The following is a 14018-nucleotide window of genomic DNA, read 5'->3' as shown; positions in this document are numbered from 1 at the left end:
ACGCTATCTGACGAGAGCGGCCGGTAACTCAAGGCGGCTGTTCGCTGGCGCGGCGGAGCGGAGGACCGACTTTTGCGGGAGTTTGTTTCTGTCGGAGGGCCGGGAGGACGATATTTAATTAGTAATTACGATCAGGCGGCCACAAGCGTTTTCGTTTTTGCGCCGTGTCCGCGAACGATGCGGACGTACGGTAAATCTCGTCGCCGGACACTGGAGGTTGCTTAGGACACATAACCTCTGAGCGTCGAAGCGTTTGCTCTGCCTGCCTGCTGAACTGCAAAATACCCGGAGATGTCGATTGAAATAGAGTCTGCCGAGTGAGTAAAACGATTTCGATTTGTTTCGACAAATATCCAGAATTGTCGACAAGCTGCTATCGTGTACTTTATTGTTTTGCAGTGTAATTCGGTTGATACAGCAGTATCTGAAGGAGTCGAATCTTGTGAAGACACTGCAAACCTTGCAGGTATTTAACTTTGACTGGTTTTTAACGCAGGGTTTTCGTCGTTGCTCGCTTGCTAATGTATTTTTGTGCACAGGAGGAGACGGGGGTGTCGCTGAATACTGTGGACAGCGTGGACGGATTTGTTGCCGATATAAATAATGGCCATTGGGACACGGTTCTGAAAGCTATACAGTCATTAAAGCTACCTGACAAGAAACTCATAGACCTGTACGAGCAGGTAGATACATTAAATTCGAATTATATCTTAAAAGTAATATAACAGTCTTTAGTATACTATTTTGTTCTCTTAGTATTTTAGTTTCTGTAATACACAGATGTTTTTATAAATATTTCGTAGATCCGAATCAAAGATTTATAATTGATTGCGCTGTTGTACTTTTATATAAAACAATATTTATCAATATTAAATATATTTTATCATTCTTTAGGTTGTTTTAGAACTAATTGAACTGCGAGAATTAGGCGCGGCACGTTCCTTGCTGAGACAGACTGATCCAATGATCATGATGAAGCAACAAGAACCCGAGAGATACATTCACTTAGGTATATATCTATACCTCATTTTTGATCAAATTTCTTTTTTTACTTTTTAACTATTGTACAATGGTGCTTACAATATATGTACGTTGCTTTGCAGAGAATTTACTCGCACGCTCATATTTTGATCCACGCGAGGCGTATCCCGACGGAAGCACGAAGGAAAAACGTAGAGCGTACATAGCCACTGCTCTCGCTGGCGAAGTGTCGGTAGTACCATCTAGCAGATTGCTCGCTCTATTGGGACAGGCATTAAAATGGCAGCAGCATCAGGGCCTGCTGCCTCCTGGCACCACGATAGATTTGTTTCGAGGAAAAGCGGCGGTTCGCGATCAAGAGGACGAGAAATACCCGACGCAATTGTCGAAGCAAATCAAATTCGGCCAGAAATCACACGTAGAGTGCGCGCGTTTCTCGCCCGATGGCCAATATTTGGTGACCGGCTCGGTGGATGGTTTTATCGAAGTGTGGAACTTCACGACCGGCAAAATTAGGAAGGACTTGAAGTACCAGGCGCAGGACAACTTTATGATGATGGAGCAAGCGGTCCTGTCGATGGCGTTCAGTCGCGACAGCGAGATGTTGGCTGGCGGTGGTCAGGATGGTAAAATTAAAGTATGGAGGGTGCAGAGCGGACAGTGCTTAAGAAGGTTCGAGAAAGCACATTCGAAAGGCGTGACTTGCCTACAGTTTAGCAGAGATAACAGTCAAATATTGTCGGCTTCGTTCGATACTACTATAAGGTACTTAGTATAGTAACTAAAAAGAGTTACACTCTTCAAATATACTTCAGCAATAAATAGAACATTGTTAACAGAACATGAATCAATTTTATAGGATACATGGCCTTAAGTCGGGGAAAACTCTTAAGGAATTCCGCGGTCACTCTTCGTTTGTCAACGAAGTTATTTTCTCCCCAGATGGCCACAATATAATCAGGTATTTATTACAAGGTATTATATTGTAAACCGGAAATAATAATTTTCGTTTTTGCAAATGAGTGTCATTACTTTGTAGCGCGTCGTCGGATGGAACCGTGAAAATTTGGAGCTTGAAGACCACCGAATGCATAGGCACTTACAAATCATTGGGCGCCGCTGATCTCACGGTGAACAGCGTACATGCTCTTCCACGAAACCCGGAGCATTTCGTTGTGTGCAATCGTTCCAACACGGTAGTAATTATGAATATGCAAGGGCAAATAGTGAGATCGTTCTCCAGCGGTAAACGAGAGGGTGGTGACTTTGTAACTACAGTGGTGAGTCCGCGTGGCGAATTTATCTATTGCATCGGTGAGGATCTCGTGCTCTACTGTTTTTCCACGTCGTCGGGGAAGCTCGAAAGGACGCTCAATGTGAGTATAGCTTCACGTTTCATCGTGATATTCCGTTTATCCTGATTTACAGCGTTCCGGCCTTTTTAGATACACGAGAAGGACGTGATCGGCTTGGCGCATCATCCCCATCAAAATTTATTATGTTCTTACAGCGAGGACGGTCTGCTGAAATTGTGGAAGCCGTAAATAAATAAGAAAACTCATTTCCTTGTATATTTAAGTGCAGAAAGTAAGGAGAATGTCTTCATGTACTGCAATACAGCATTTTTTACTGTGGTATTACAAGTTTGTCTCTCAGTTATGCGATTATTAATCCATTTGTTCTTTCATCGCAATACCAATGAAGAAAATACAAGCACGCATACATATATGCATCATTTCAGCACTTAAATAATAATAAAATAAGTCTAATTATTTTTTCGCGTGGCGAGGATAGCCAAGGTTGTAAACCTTTACAGCTCCCTTTAACGCTTTTCTCGCGATTCCGCTTTTCGATTTCCTTTTCGCCCACGTTTCGAACCGATTATTATGGTCAATCCGTAATCGGCGCGATTGTCACGTGCGCCTGTAATGCAAGCTAAGCCGTCTCTCCGAGCAGCGGTAGCGATCGCGGGACGGCGCCGGTTACGGTACCGGTAACGCTAAGAGTGGCATCTGGTTTTGCGTGTAACGGCCGTGTATTACAGTTAATTCGACCGCTCGAAAATCCTTTACCGCACGCTGGAATATGATTACACGCATTTCATTCGGACACAAAACAGTCCCGCAGGCACACGGCGCGTTGCGCCTAATCGTCTCGAGCGTGCATCCCCGCGGTAGGTCACAGACACAGATACACGAAATCGTTTATTATCCCCCAGCACAGAAAGCCTCTTTCGATCTTCGAACAGTTTTCTTTGTGCTCTTATAACATCGGGAGTATATCGGATATCAATTGGATAAAATATAAAAGCGTGAGAAAAGTAAAACGGTTCGTAGATTAGTTCAAATTCGTCCCTTTAGATTACTCGGCTCAAAGCTAATTTAGTTTTCACATAAGTCAATTAACACTAGACTTATCAAAGCGGTCAAAACTAATTTTTAATTTTTTTTTATTACTTTTAAATTTAAAGATGCATTTCCTGAGATTTTCCATGACTTTTGTTGAGATGTGTAAATGATTTAATTAATCAATTTACTTTTCTCCTTTTTATCCTCCTTTTTTAAAAAGATATATATTATAAGTTGTATATATATATGAACGTTTGCGCGGCGATATTTATATGTGTGTATATTGCAAGAATTTCCTTCCGCTAGTAAGCTTAAATTCACGATTGAAAGACTGGTAAGTAGAACGCAACTGCGAGAACTCGATAATTGTTATTGCTGCCAAAATTATATTGCACTTGTTCCCATTACCAATGCAATGCATGAGTTGCACTTCGTATAGCAACTCATAAGTAACATCAAAGAGTAGTCCAAAATCACGTAAAGATTGTCGGCGGTGCGGGGTATAACTACAAGGAAGAGAGATCGGCGGTGAGACCAAGAGTCCAACCGATAATTGGACCAACTTGGTCCAACTGCACCGACAGGAAACTGAAGTAAAGTGAAAAACTTCCAATGACATTAAAGTCGCATTAGCCGGGACTGGGAAGGAAGCGGAACGACTTTCCGGTCCATTTGTTTCCACGTGTGGATTACATGCCAAAAGGACCGACAGTGAACTTTCACGCGGTCTTCCAATCCCGCTTTGTGAGAAAATCCCGTCGATCTCGCATACTTGTGTCATCATAAATGACGGGTTCTGTATCGTTAAAAGACAACGAAACGCATATTCCAATAAAGAAATGCATCATAAATTATAGGAACAAGCGTTTAAGACATAGACAATTTTTCTTCTATTAAACATATCCAAGAAAGTTTCACTCGAGAAAATATTTGATATTAAAAATAAAAGTCTTGTATTATATGAGTTTAAGTTTTAGAGATTTATATCAACATTAACTCCTATTTCTTTCGATTAATTTCACACATCAGCCTTTATGTATTTAAAAAAAATTTTCAAGTTGAACTGAAATTATCGAATTGTTTACTTAGGACGCATTCCGTTTCACGCATGATGCATCATTTATATCCTTGTTTAACATTCGGTTTAACAACAAGGATAAATGATACATTATGCGCATCATGCGTGAAACGGAATGCACCCATAGAAAGCAACGATAAGACAAAAAGGAGCAAAGACTAAGAGAGGGATCTTATGTCATCGACCAGAAGCAAGGATCTTGGAGTAAGATTGCTCTTCGATTAGACCCACGTTCTGCGCGCATCGGTTTGATTAATCGCCGGCTCTCTCGGCCGGATACATTTTCGCGCATAGGGTTTTATGAAGATATTAACGAAGGGTCGTTTTCGGTAAGCGGCAACATAAGCCGTAAGCGGACGCGCGCAAAAAGGAGCAGCAGGTCGGTGCTGGTTTTGGCGCTGTCTAAGACGCCTGAGCCGACCACCGATCGTACGACCGATAACCCGGTTAACCCCACCAGTCTGTTATTATAATATTTGCCGAGCCGAAATATAGTGATTGCTTATTTGCTCGGGCCCAATTACGTTCAAGCGCGCGCCGGCTAAGGGGCCCGCGCTACGTGACGACGCGTAGGGGGATAGGTACGGGAAGGAGGGGTGCACTTAGTCCCGAACGAGTCCCGACCAACCACCCACCCCGTATCCTATCTACCTGCCTCGACTAACGTCGGCGACGTTATAACGATTAGGTTCGCACGATCAGATACAGGCGAGCGTGTAATGTCTATTATTGCTCGCGGAGAACGCGTTACATCGAATGCTTCAGCGTTATCGACGATTTTTCCATGAAAAATCACGCCTTTCCTTTCCTCGTTAACGCGTTCGTTTCCTTAGACGGGGAATCAAGTGCAACGCGATTGCGTAACGAAATGCAGCTCGAGGGAGCGACGACGGGGAGACAGGTGCCCCGTAAAGTTTCGTAAAAGGCGAATACCCATCGCGAGGGAGGAACTACGAACGGTTGGTCTTCGGGGAAGGAAATTCGCTTCACTAATTTCGCTTCTTCCGACGTGATATCGTACGAGTGCCTTCAAACGTTATCGGATTAATCTAAAGAGAGCGGCGCGCTCCTTTCACCCCTACGCTCACAGTTCTTTTAACAGTAAGATAATCCGTCTGTCTATAATGACGAGCGTGGCCTAGCAGACAGCGCACTAGTCTATTGAGAGCCAAAGGTCCCGGGTTCGATTCCCGGTAGAGCTAGAAAAATTATATTCGCTCGTTCTCCTCTCGGAAGGCATGCAATGGCAAACCACCGAGAGTATGTCTTGCCAAGAAAGGACACAAACCAGTGACACAGATCAACTGGACTTTTAATTATAGCTGTTGCCTGTGGGGTGAAAGGAAGCGGTTCAAAAAACATTGGTACCAAGATCGAAAATGTCGATAGTCTTATAGTCGATAGACTATTTACAATTTCGGTCTTGGTACCAATGTTTTTTGAGCCGCTAGGCAACTTTGTAGACTTTGCAGATGGTTTCGTAGTTTTCACATAAGTCAATTAACACTAGACTTATCAAAGCGGTCAAAACTAATTTTTAATTTTTTTTTGTTCTTTTATTTTTCATTATTCTCGAGACACTCCGCAGTAATTTACGGTCTGAGACCAAAATACGACGCTCGGCGAGCCGGCGACGGAGAAGACATAAGAATTAATTTCTTTTTTTTTAGAAGCTATAACATTTATTTTATTCTTGTGTCTATCGGCAATTAGGCGCCACTTAAGAGTCTTTGCCGAGACGTATTACGGATCTTAATAACTCGAAGCGAATCTTTCGGAGAAGACGAATCATTCGGGGGGTTGCCTGTCGATGATATTAGCGATACGGACCTCGCGGATCTCGCTCGATCCTTTTCGCCTAGTTTCTCGTTTCCGTATTTCCGGAAGACTCTCCAATTTCGCGATCATAATTTGTTAATAATTGGACATTTTGGTTGTGGGCCCAATGGTGGAAGGGCCTTCCTCTCGCTGGCCAACTGGCCCCAGGTGTGTGTACGGGGAGCGTGGCGGACGCGTGCTTCTCCCCTCTTTTAACCTTCGCTTGCAGCCGAACGCGCTCGATTCGACTCGCTCCTCTCTTCCTCTTCTTCTTCTTCTTCTTCTTCTTCTTCTTCATCGTCGTCTTCCTCCGCTTCTTTCGCCCCGCATTCTTCTCTTCCATTCGCTCTCGTTTCTCTGAGCGCGCCTCCGAACGTTCTCGCCGCAATTTGAAGCGCGCGCGGAATTCCTATTCGCAGATATTGATTCGCAAACATGTAAGAAATGACATATGCAGTCGTATATAGGGTAATCGGATTATAACGTAATATTACGCGTGAAAAGAATTAGATACGGAAGAAAAGAAAGTTTAATCAATTGAATAGTCTAATTAAAATCTGAAGATCTTTATAAAGCAGACGTGCAACACAGACGATCTTGTTCTTTACTTAATCATGAATTACTTTAAATAATTTTTTATTTTTGTAAAATTTTAATTTTTTTACAGAGTTATTATCAATTGAAGTGACAGTCGCAGTTCGCAGTCGCTCGATCGAAAGTCGATCTCAGATCAACTGAGGATCGGCGAATAAAAATTATAATTATTCATGTTAAAGTAAATTAGTGACAGATTTTTCGTTAATTGCCGTGCAATCAGCGAGACTTCAGCGGGCGAGACAGTAAAATGGTTAAATGGGGTATCGTCGTGTGTAGTTGAGCCGGGCGATGGGTAAGTTTTTAGGTGGTATCGCCGCGGCGGGGAGGGATTTGCATTCGCGGAAAGGTGGCAATTACTCGCGGAACGGAATATAACGCAATTATCGAATTAACCCTCGCACCCCCACATAATTGCTCGCGACTTCACGATTTAAGTGGATAATCATTGGGAACCGGCTGACCGGGCCGAACGCCGAAATTCGCCGGTCGAGCATCAGGGAATGTGGGGCGGCCGATCGAGCGGTGCATCGTGTAATTTACCTTGCACGTTACGTACGCACGCACCGTTTGCTCTAATGGCGAGTTTAACGGGCGACCTCGCTTCCTTTCGATGGATTCCGATCCGGGAGATATCAATCGGCCTTATCTATTTTCCCGAGTCGAAATTTTGATCCTACTTTCGACCTCAATATTGAAGTTAACGTCTACTTTGGTATACTCTGAAGTCTCCGAGTTGAAATTTAATTCTTTCGCGTATCTTGGCCACTTGGGAAAAAGATCGAACGTTAGGAATAAGAAAAGGAAGAGACTGTGGAGCCGGCACATCCTTCCTCGTAAAACTTCATCTTCCAAGATTCGTGGTGAAATGTCGGTAATAATTTGACGTTGCGTAACGTGCCCTGTCTGTTTCGATCGAGCGGAGGAAATCGATCGAGCGATTGGTAGCCGCGGACTCGAGAAAACTTTGCTCTCGATCGAAGGGGCCACTCGGTCGCGCAGGAGGGTGCCGCATTGTTACGTTTATAGCCTTCATTTTCACCTTCATTTTCGTCTCCCTCATTCGCGCGGACCTTCATTGTCTCGCGGGCTGCCGAACAACCGTCCATTGTACCGTCGATTTCAATGCACGAATCACCCAAATAGGGCGCGCGATTGTTTCACTCTTCTTTGAGCCTATTCTTCTCGGCGCCGGCTAATCTGCCGGCATTCACCGGGCACCGACGACGATTTACGAAAATCACCGCGGCGTCAGTTTAGAGGAATCTCAAAAAGTCCGAGGCTGTAAAACTAAATCGCGTAATTCTGACGAATCCCTCAAACTGACGGACTTCCAAAAATTTTGACAATAATTTTATAAATTCAATAAATAACAACGATAGAACTGGAACACCCCGTACAATTGCAAGTCTACTTTTTCAGAGAGAAAATTTTATATCGGCGCTTTAGATAAGTGGACTCATTGTTCATCGCGTTTCCTGGCGTGTCGCGCGGCACCGTGTGAAACTCGTCAGTTTTTTCTAACGAGAGCATTCGTAACTGTCTCGTACTCCGGCTGGAAAACTCTGATTCAATCACGGGCACCACCCCCTCGTTTCGAAGGACGCTCCCTCGGCCTTAATCACTAGGCTACCGACGCTTCGAGAACGCTCCGTGTTCATTTTACGATGCCGTGCTTGGGAAAATTCTCGCGTCGCACAACTGCACCCCGTCTCGATCCTCGTCCTCCCCTTCCGGCGTTACCTGTATCCGACGCGACATTGAAGACAACCGAGGAAAGATTCATTCAGCTTCGGTCCATTTCGAGGAGCGTTGTCTCGACTTGTCTGGAAATTCCAGTTCCAATTCCTCAATTAGTAACTTTCCTAACAGATACCGAGACTGACCTTCTTTATTACGATCTCTCTCTCTCTCGGATAGATTTTCCCCTCATTTATTTCCCTTTGGCAGATAGTCGCGCACAAACGAGGCCAGCGGTTTTCTCAAGCCGCATTACAAATCACCGAAATGGCCCCCGAAGGGCCACCACGATTCCGAGTCCTTTCTCAACCGAGGCGGCCCCTCGAAAGTTCCGAAAATCAATTTTTTTCCTCCGGGGCGTCAATTAAGCGGAATTTTTCCGTCTTCGACGTAGGTCCGGACGGAGAGAGAAAGAGAAAGAGAGAGAGAGAGAGAGAGAGAGAGAGAGAGAACGAGAGAGAAAGGAAGAGAGCAACGACTTCGGTCTTCGGAAGCCTTAATCGTCGCTGTTGCTCCCCGTTTCTACCGACCATTGCAATTTTCAGAGTCTTTCGGCTACTGCAATCGTCTCTCTCTCGAGGGTCATTCGTCTAGGTGTTAATCCCTCTAGAGAGGACGTGACTCGGCACCGGTTTTCTCAGGCGAGCGGCAATGGGTAACGACAGGAGAACAAATATTTAGGTATCACCGGACTAGACGTCATCTCTCGCATGCATTTCGCCCGCCTAATCGGCGATACTATTCTATCAGCGGGGATAATATTGAACTAATATTATTATAGAATTGTAGCAACACAGATGCGTGTGAAGAAAAAAAGACTGATATTCTCTTCATTTGCATATACTATTATTTTAGGTGGCGAGTATATACAAAATACTAAGGTTTATAAACATGCACTTGTGACACACGAATTTAGATTTAGACACCGGTGAGCAACTTTAATCGGCGATTAATGTGCGAGCCGGGGCGCGGTGTGAGGGTGTCGGTGACTCGACGAGAAGTTTTGCCGGGAGTTCTCTATTTCATCATTCGATTATACACTCAACCGTGAGTACGCGTATAATCGGCTTACGCGTGTTCGCAGGGCCGATCTCGAGAAGCTCTCTTCCTTTCTTTCCTTCGTCGACCGAAGAGAGCGTGCGAAGCGAAAAACGCGGCGCGGCGACCTGAATTAGGCACGCTTTGACAATTCTAATCTCGTGAAATATACGCGCAAAGTATAACGAACCAAGAAAGAGAGAGAGAGAGAGAGATATATATATATATATATATATATATATATATATATAAACGTGTCGGATTACATAAAACACACCGTGGTCAAGATACTCAAAGAGTGACGCTTGCTAAATGGCGCTAATAGTAATCCTATTCATTGTGACACGATACTTTAAGCGCGTCGTATCGTCCTACTTGTACGGATTACGAGCAGAAAGGACGACTTCTTCGCCTAGTAGGTGAAGGGGACGATTCGGAAGACGATATCTCTACAGTCTACAAGGTGTTGAAATATAAGAGCTCTATTATATTTGCTTTATACATATATATTATCCGTAATATGAGATATATAAGACAAGTTATGGAAGAGAGAAAGAGATAAATAAAATTTAAGTCTATTCATATTCATGTAATTATAGCTAAAAATTTGTTACTTAGTAAATAAATATCACGAATAGAAGGATGATTTGCAGTGTGAGTAAGGGGATAGCTCTCTCGATCTCTCCAATATATATAGCACATTAGATATATTTTATTTTATAATATATCTAATATATGTAATAAAATATATATAACATATTATATTAGATGTATAATATATACATACATATACACAACATATATATTATTTTTTAATATTATTTAGAAACAATTTCTGACAATTGTAGATGCTTCTAAGATGAACTTCAGTAAGATTTTAATATGAGCAAAAGATTTCTATCTCTCTAGTCAGACGCTTCAGTGTCTGTCGTACATCGTCAAAGTACTGCTCGGTAATAAATGCCGACGACTTCATCGAAAGACGAAAGGGAGAGTCTTACGCCCGTCAGTCTTGTTTCGTTTCGTCTCGTCTCGTCTCGCTTCGCCGGTAGACGTCGTGAACCATGGGGGTTCAAACCGGTCTATTACACCCGCGTCCTAGTTATTAATTATACTCGTGCCACCGCGGCCGCTTCGTGCGATTAAACGCGCACGCATCCCGCCGTCATCTCACACTGAGTGATTCATTTCGGAAGTGTGACCGTTCGCGGCAGGACGTCAATACGCGTTTCGTATATACGTCCAACTCGATCTATATCCAGCTGTTAGTTAACATATTACATTAGTCCGGACATTGTAATCCCTCGTTCAAGTAGATCCCAAGCCGCGCTAAGGATACATTCTTATAAATAATAGGAAAACGCTCGGGAAAACGTAATTTTATTTATATAGAATGTTAAGCTGCATGGTTTCTTTTTGCTGATAAAAATCCTTCTAATATACTTCATGTCAATTCCATCTCAGAGAAAAAGAAACGGGAGATTTGACTGATTTTTTTTCTTGTATAAAGGTCGAATGGCCCGATGATTGTACAACGATCGCGATCGAAACACGTTGCAATTGACGGATTAAGTAATGTTTGACACGCGAAAGCGGTTGTTCACGTGCACCGTGATGAGAAGCGAGTATATACGCGGGACCATAAACGCACGGCCCCGTTGTTTTCTCTACTCTCGTATAATTACGATTATAGGAGCGCGCGCACGTGTGCGTCGGTGGTGCTTTACCTCGCGTCGGAGATCGTGGGAACCGGCGTGAAGGGAGAGAAGGACGAGAGGCTGCGAAGAGTAGAAGGAGGAAGGAAGGAAGGACGGACCTCGACGGATCTCGAGGTGGAGAAATGGACGGAGGGAAGGATACATGGAGGAGAGAAGGAAACGAACAGGGGGGGGGTAAACGTGGAGCCCCGAATTTCTTTCCTTCTCTCCTCTCTCTCTCTCTCTCTCTCTCTGTCCCTGTCCCTCTTCCTCTTTCCAGCCCAGAGTACCAGAAACGCGGACGCTATAACGATCCGTTGTGCTGCTGAAGTGCGTCAATGGTACTTCCAGTATTATGGGCTCGATCAAAGCGTTATATTGTTTGAGGTCTTATTGCACCGGCCGTGTAAACTCTCCGCGCGTCGACGAAGAGGGTTTCGACGGGGCGACACGTATCAAAACACTTACCGGTCGCCGCTTATCGATAACTTGCAACTCTTTTGATCTGCGAGGCGTAATCTCGCTCCGCATAAACGCAGTTAATACACAAAGTAAATTTTTTATCACCTACTCTCTTCAGGATCTTTTGCGGAACTGATGCGTGGATCTCGCGGAGGTAGCTTAGGATTATTATTATTATATGACGATTAATTTTACGCTTATGGCTCGTAAACGTTTTACAACGTTTTTCCTTTACACTCAAATGCCGATTAAAATAATTCTCATAAAATGTTGTTTTAATTAAGAACTCTTGTCTTTATATACTTATTATTTATTAAATACCGTCGCCAAACGAGTGGTGCAAGTTTCGCAAAGGTTCAACAAGTTTTCATAAAAAGAATTATCGTATTGATTCTTGCTACGTATATTTCAATTAAGAAGGTATTTCCCGCGTGCGTTCTAGGAGTCACGTTTCTCCTTGAACGGCAGCCGTGGCAAGCGAGTTTTTATTACGACGCGAGAGTTTACATTTAAGAACAGACACCCCGTTCCCAGATAATTTGCCGTTAAATACAATAGAGACGTTTTTACCAAGGAGAAAGAGGAGGACATGACCGTGGCGGCGGGCCACGCGTACAAGACCGGACCCCATCGACGCGCGATAATTGGTGGCTCAGGAGAGAAGTATTCCTAACGTCTCGGGTTTGAGATCGTCGTCCCTCTCTTCGTTGCAGTCGGTCGTAGTAATTTAGCAGGTAGCCAAAGGCCCCAGGTCGTGGTCTCTCGCGGTCGGGGATCACCGGTCGCCCTATCTCACGAGCCCTTCCCACCCGGACCCCCCCTCGCTCGCTTGTTCGCTCGACGGGCCCTTCCTCTCCCGGTCACCCGCGCGGTCGCCCGCTACAACCCGCGCGTATTTAAAAGCGTTTAAGGGCGCTCTCCAGTGCTCGAGTGCTCTCCTGCCCCGGATCCACAATGGTTCTTGCGTATTATTTGTTGGTGAAATAACATGCTGTCAGTTATGGGGGATATGCTAAATATATAGGCACGCTAGAGATTCCCGAAGGAGAATCGATCGAACTCCGCTCGGTCGTTCCGTCGTGACGCTCGAGTGTTGTGCTTCGAGTCACGGCGAGCCACGGCACGCTCGGAAAGAAAGGAGGGGGATGAAAGGAGGTGGCGGAGGAGGAGGAGGAGGAGGCGGAGGGCGATCTTTATACACGTTATAGGGGCCCTCCTTCACAAGACAATTCGTAACAATCGAGGAGGCATCACCACCGCGATCCGCTTCGGGGATGGATCGCGCGGATCGGATCGATTCGAGCGCGGGCACCCTTCGTCTCGATCTCGCAGCTCTCTCTGCCTCCCTTCCCCCCCCCTTTCGGTCCGGTCGACGCGCCGGGAAGGCGTGGAGGCACCGTTTATTTTCCTTTTTTTTTCTTTTTTTGGGGGGGCCCCTGCCGTCGATATCCGACAATCGTCTTTTCTCCTGCCGCGCGCGGGAAAGGCATCGCAAGGATTCCGGATAGAATTCCGAACGCCGCGCCGTGCGCTACCGACGTTAGGATCTTTTTACGGTACGCCCGGCTGCGTCTTCTTGTGAAACACATAAGCCGTGAGGCTTGGGCGAAATAATATTGACCCTTTGAAATTTGCGCGAGAAGTTTACAAAACGATGAGAGTCGACGTAGCCGACCAGGAAAAAAAGATGGGCACGCGTACGACAAGAATAATTGGGAACGAAAGATTTCAAATTTTTATTTTAGTTCACGATAAAGAGCTCAAATGTATTCTGTAAGATAGAGCGAAACCCCTCCGAATCAATTTTTCTGAAAAAGAGGGTTTCTGCGAGACGAACGTTCACGAGGAAAGTTTACTCTATATATACACACGAGTTATTATTTTACGCTCGAGGCTCATGGCCTCTACGCTTATTTAATCTAATAAAGCAACTAATAACTAATAATAACTTAATACACTCCGGCCTGAAAGAAGGCCGTAATTATGTATACTCTTTAATTATGTGGATCCTGCGCTCGATCGAATCGACGTTATTTGATTATCGAGCTCGGGCGCGTACATAAAATAACGAAGGGGAGGAGCTGTTTGTTTTTCGGACATTGATGGGCCCCGAGCGGCGAATTTAGGGCCAGATCGGCGTCCGATCGGATGTACCGAGCTCGTGCAGACACGGCCATGTGAGGAGAAGAATAATGTCAACGTTTTTGCAATAGACTGTTATTATATGTTAATTACCGAATCTGAGTCAAGTGTGATCATTAG

The 14018-nt window shown here is 44.6% G+C and overlaps 1 protein-coding gene across 1 annotated transcript; it reads left to right on the top strand.

The window, feature by feature from the left end:
- The first annotated feature begins 44 nt into the window (after nt 1–44).
- Smu1 (Smu1 spliceosomal factor) lies at nt 45–2624 on the top strand. The gene is made up of 8 exons (XM_071779263.1): nt 45–317; nt 400–466; nt 540–683; nt 895–1009; nt 1104–1746; nt 1841–1942; nt 2021–2357; nt 2427–2624. The coding sequence occupies exons 1-8, from the start codon at nt 292–294 to the stop codon at nt 2523–2525; spliced, it is 1533 nt and encodes a 510-aa protein (XP_071635364.1). The 5' UTR covers nt 45–291; the 3' UTR covers nt 2526–2624.
- The last annotated feature ends 11394 nt before the right edge of the window (nt 2625–14018 follow it).

This window comes from Temnothorax longispinosus, chromosome 5 (genome assembly GCF_030848805.1).
Source record: "Temnothorax longispinosus isolate EJ_2023e chromosome 5, Tlon_JGU_v1, whole genome shotgun sequence".
In the NCBI taxonomy this organism is placed as follows: Eukaryota; Metazoa; Arthropoda; class Insecta; order Hymenoptera; family Formicidae; genus Temnothorax; species Temnothorax longispinosus.
Note: the sequence above shows the minus strand (reverse complement) of the source record. Positions and strands in the feature narration are given on the sequence as shown.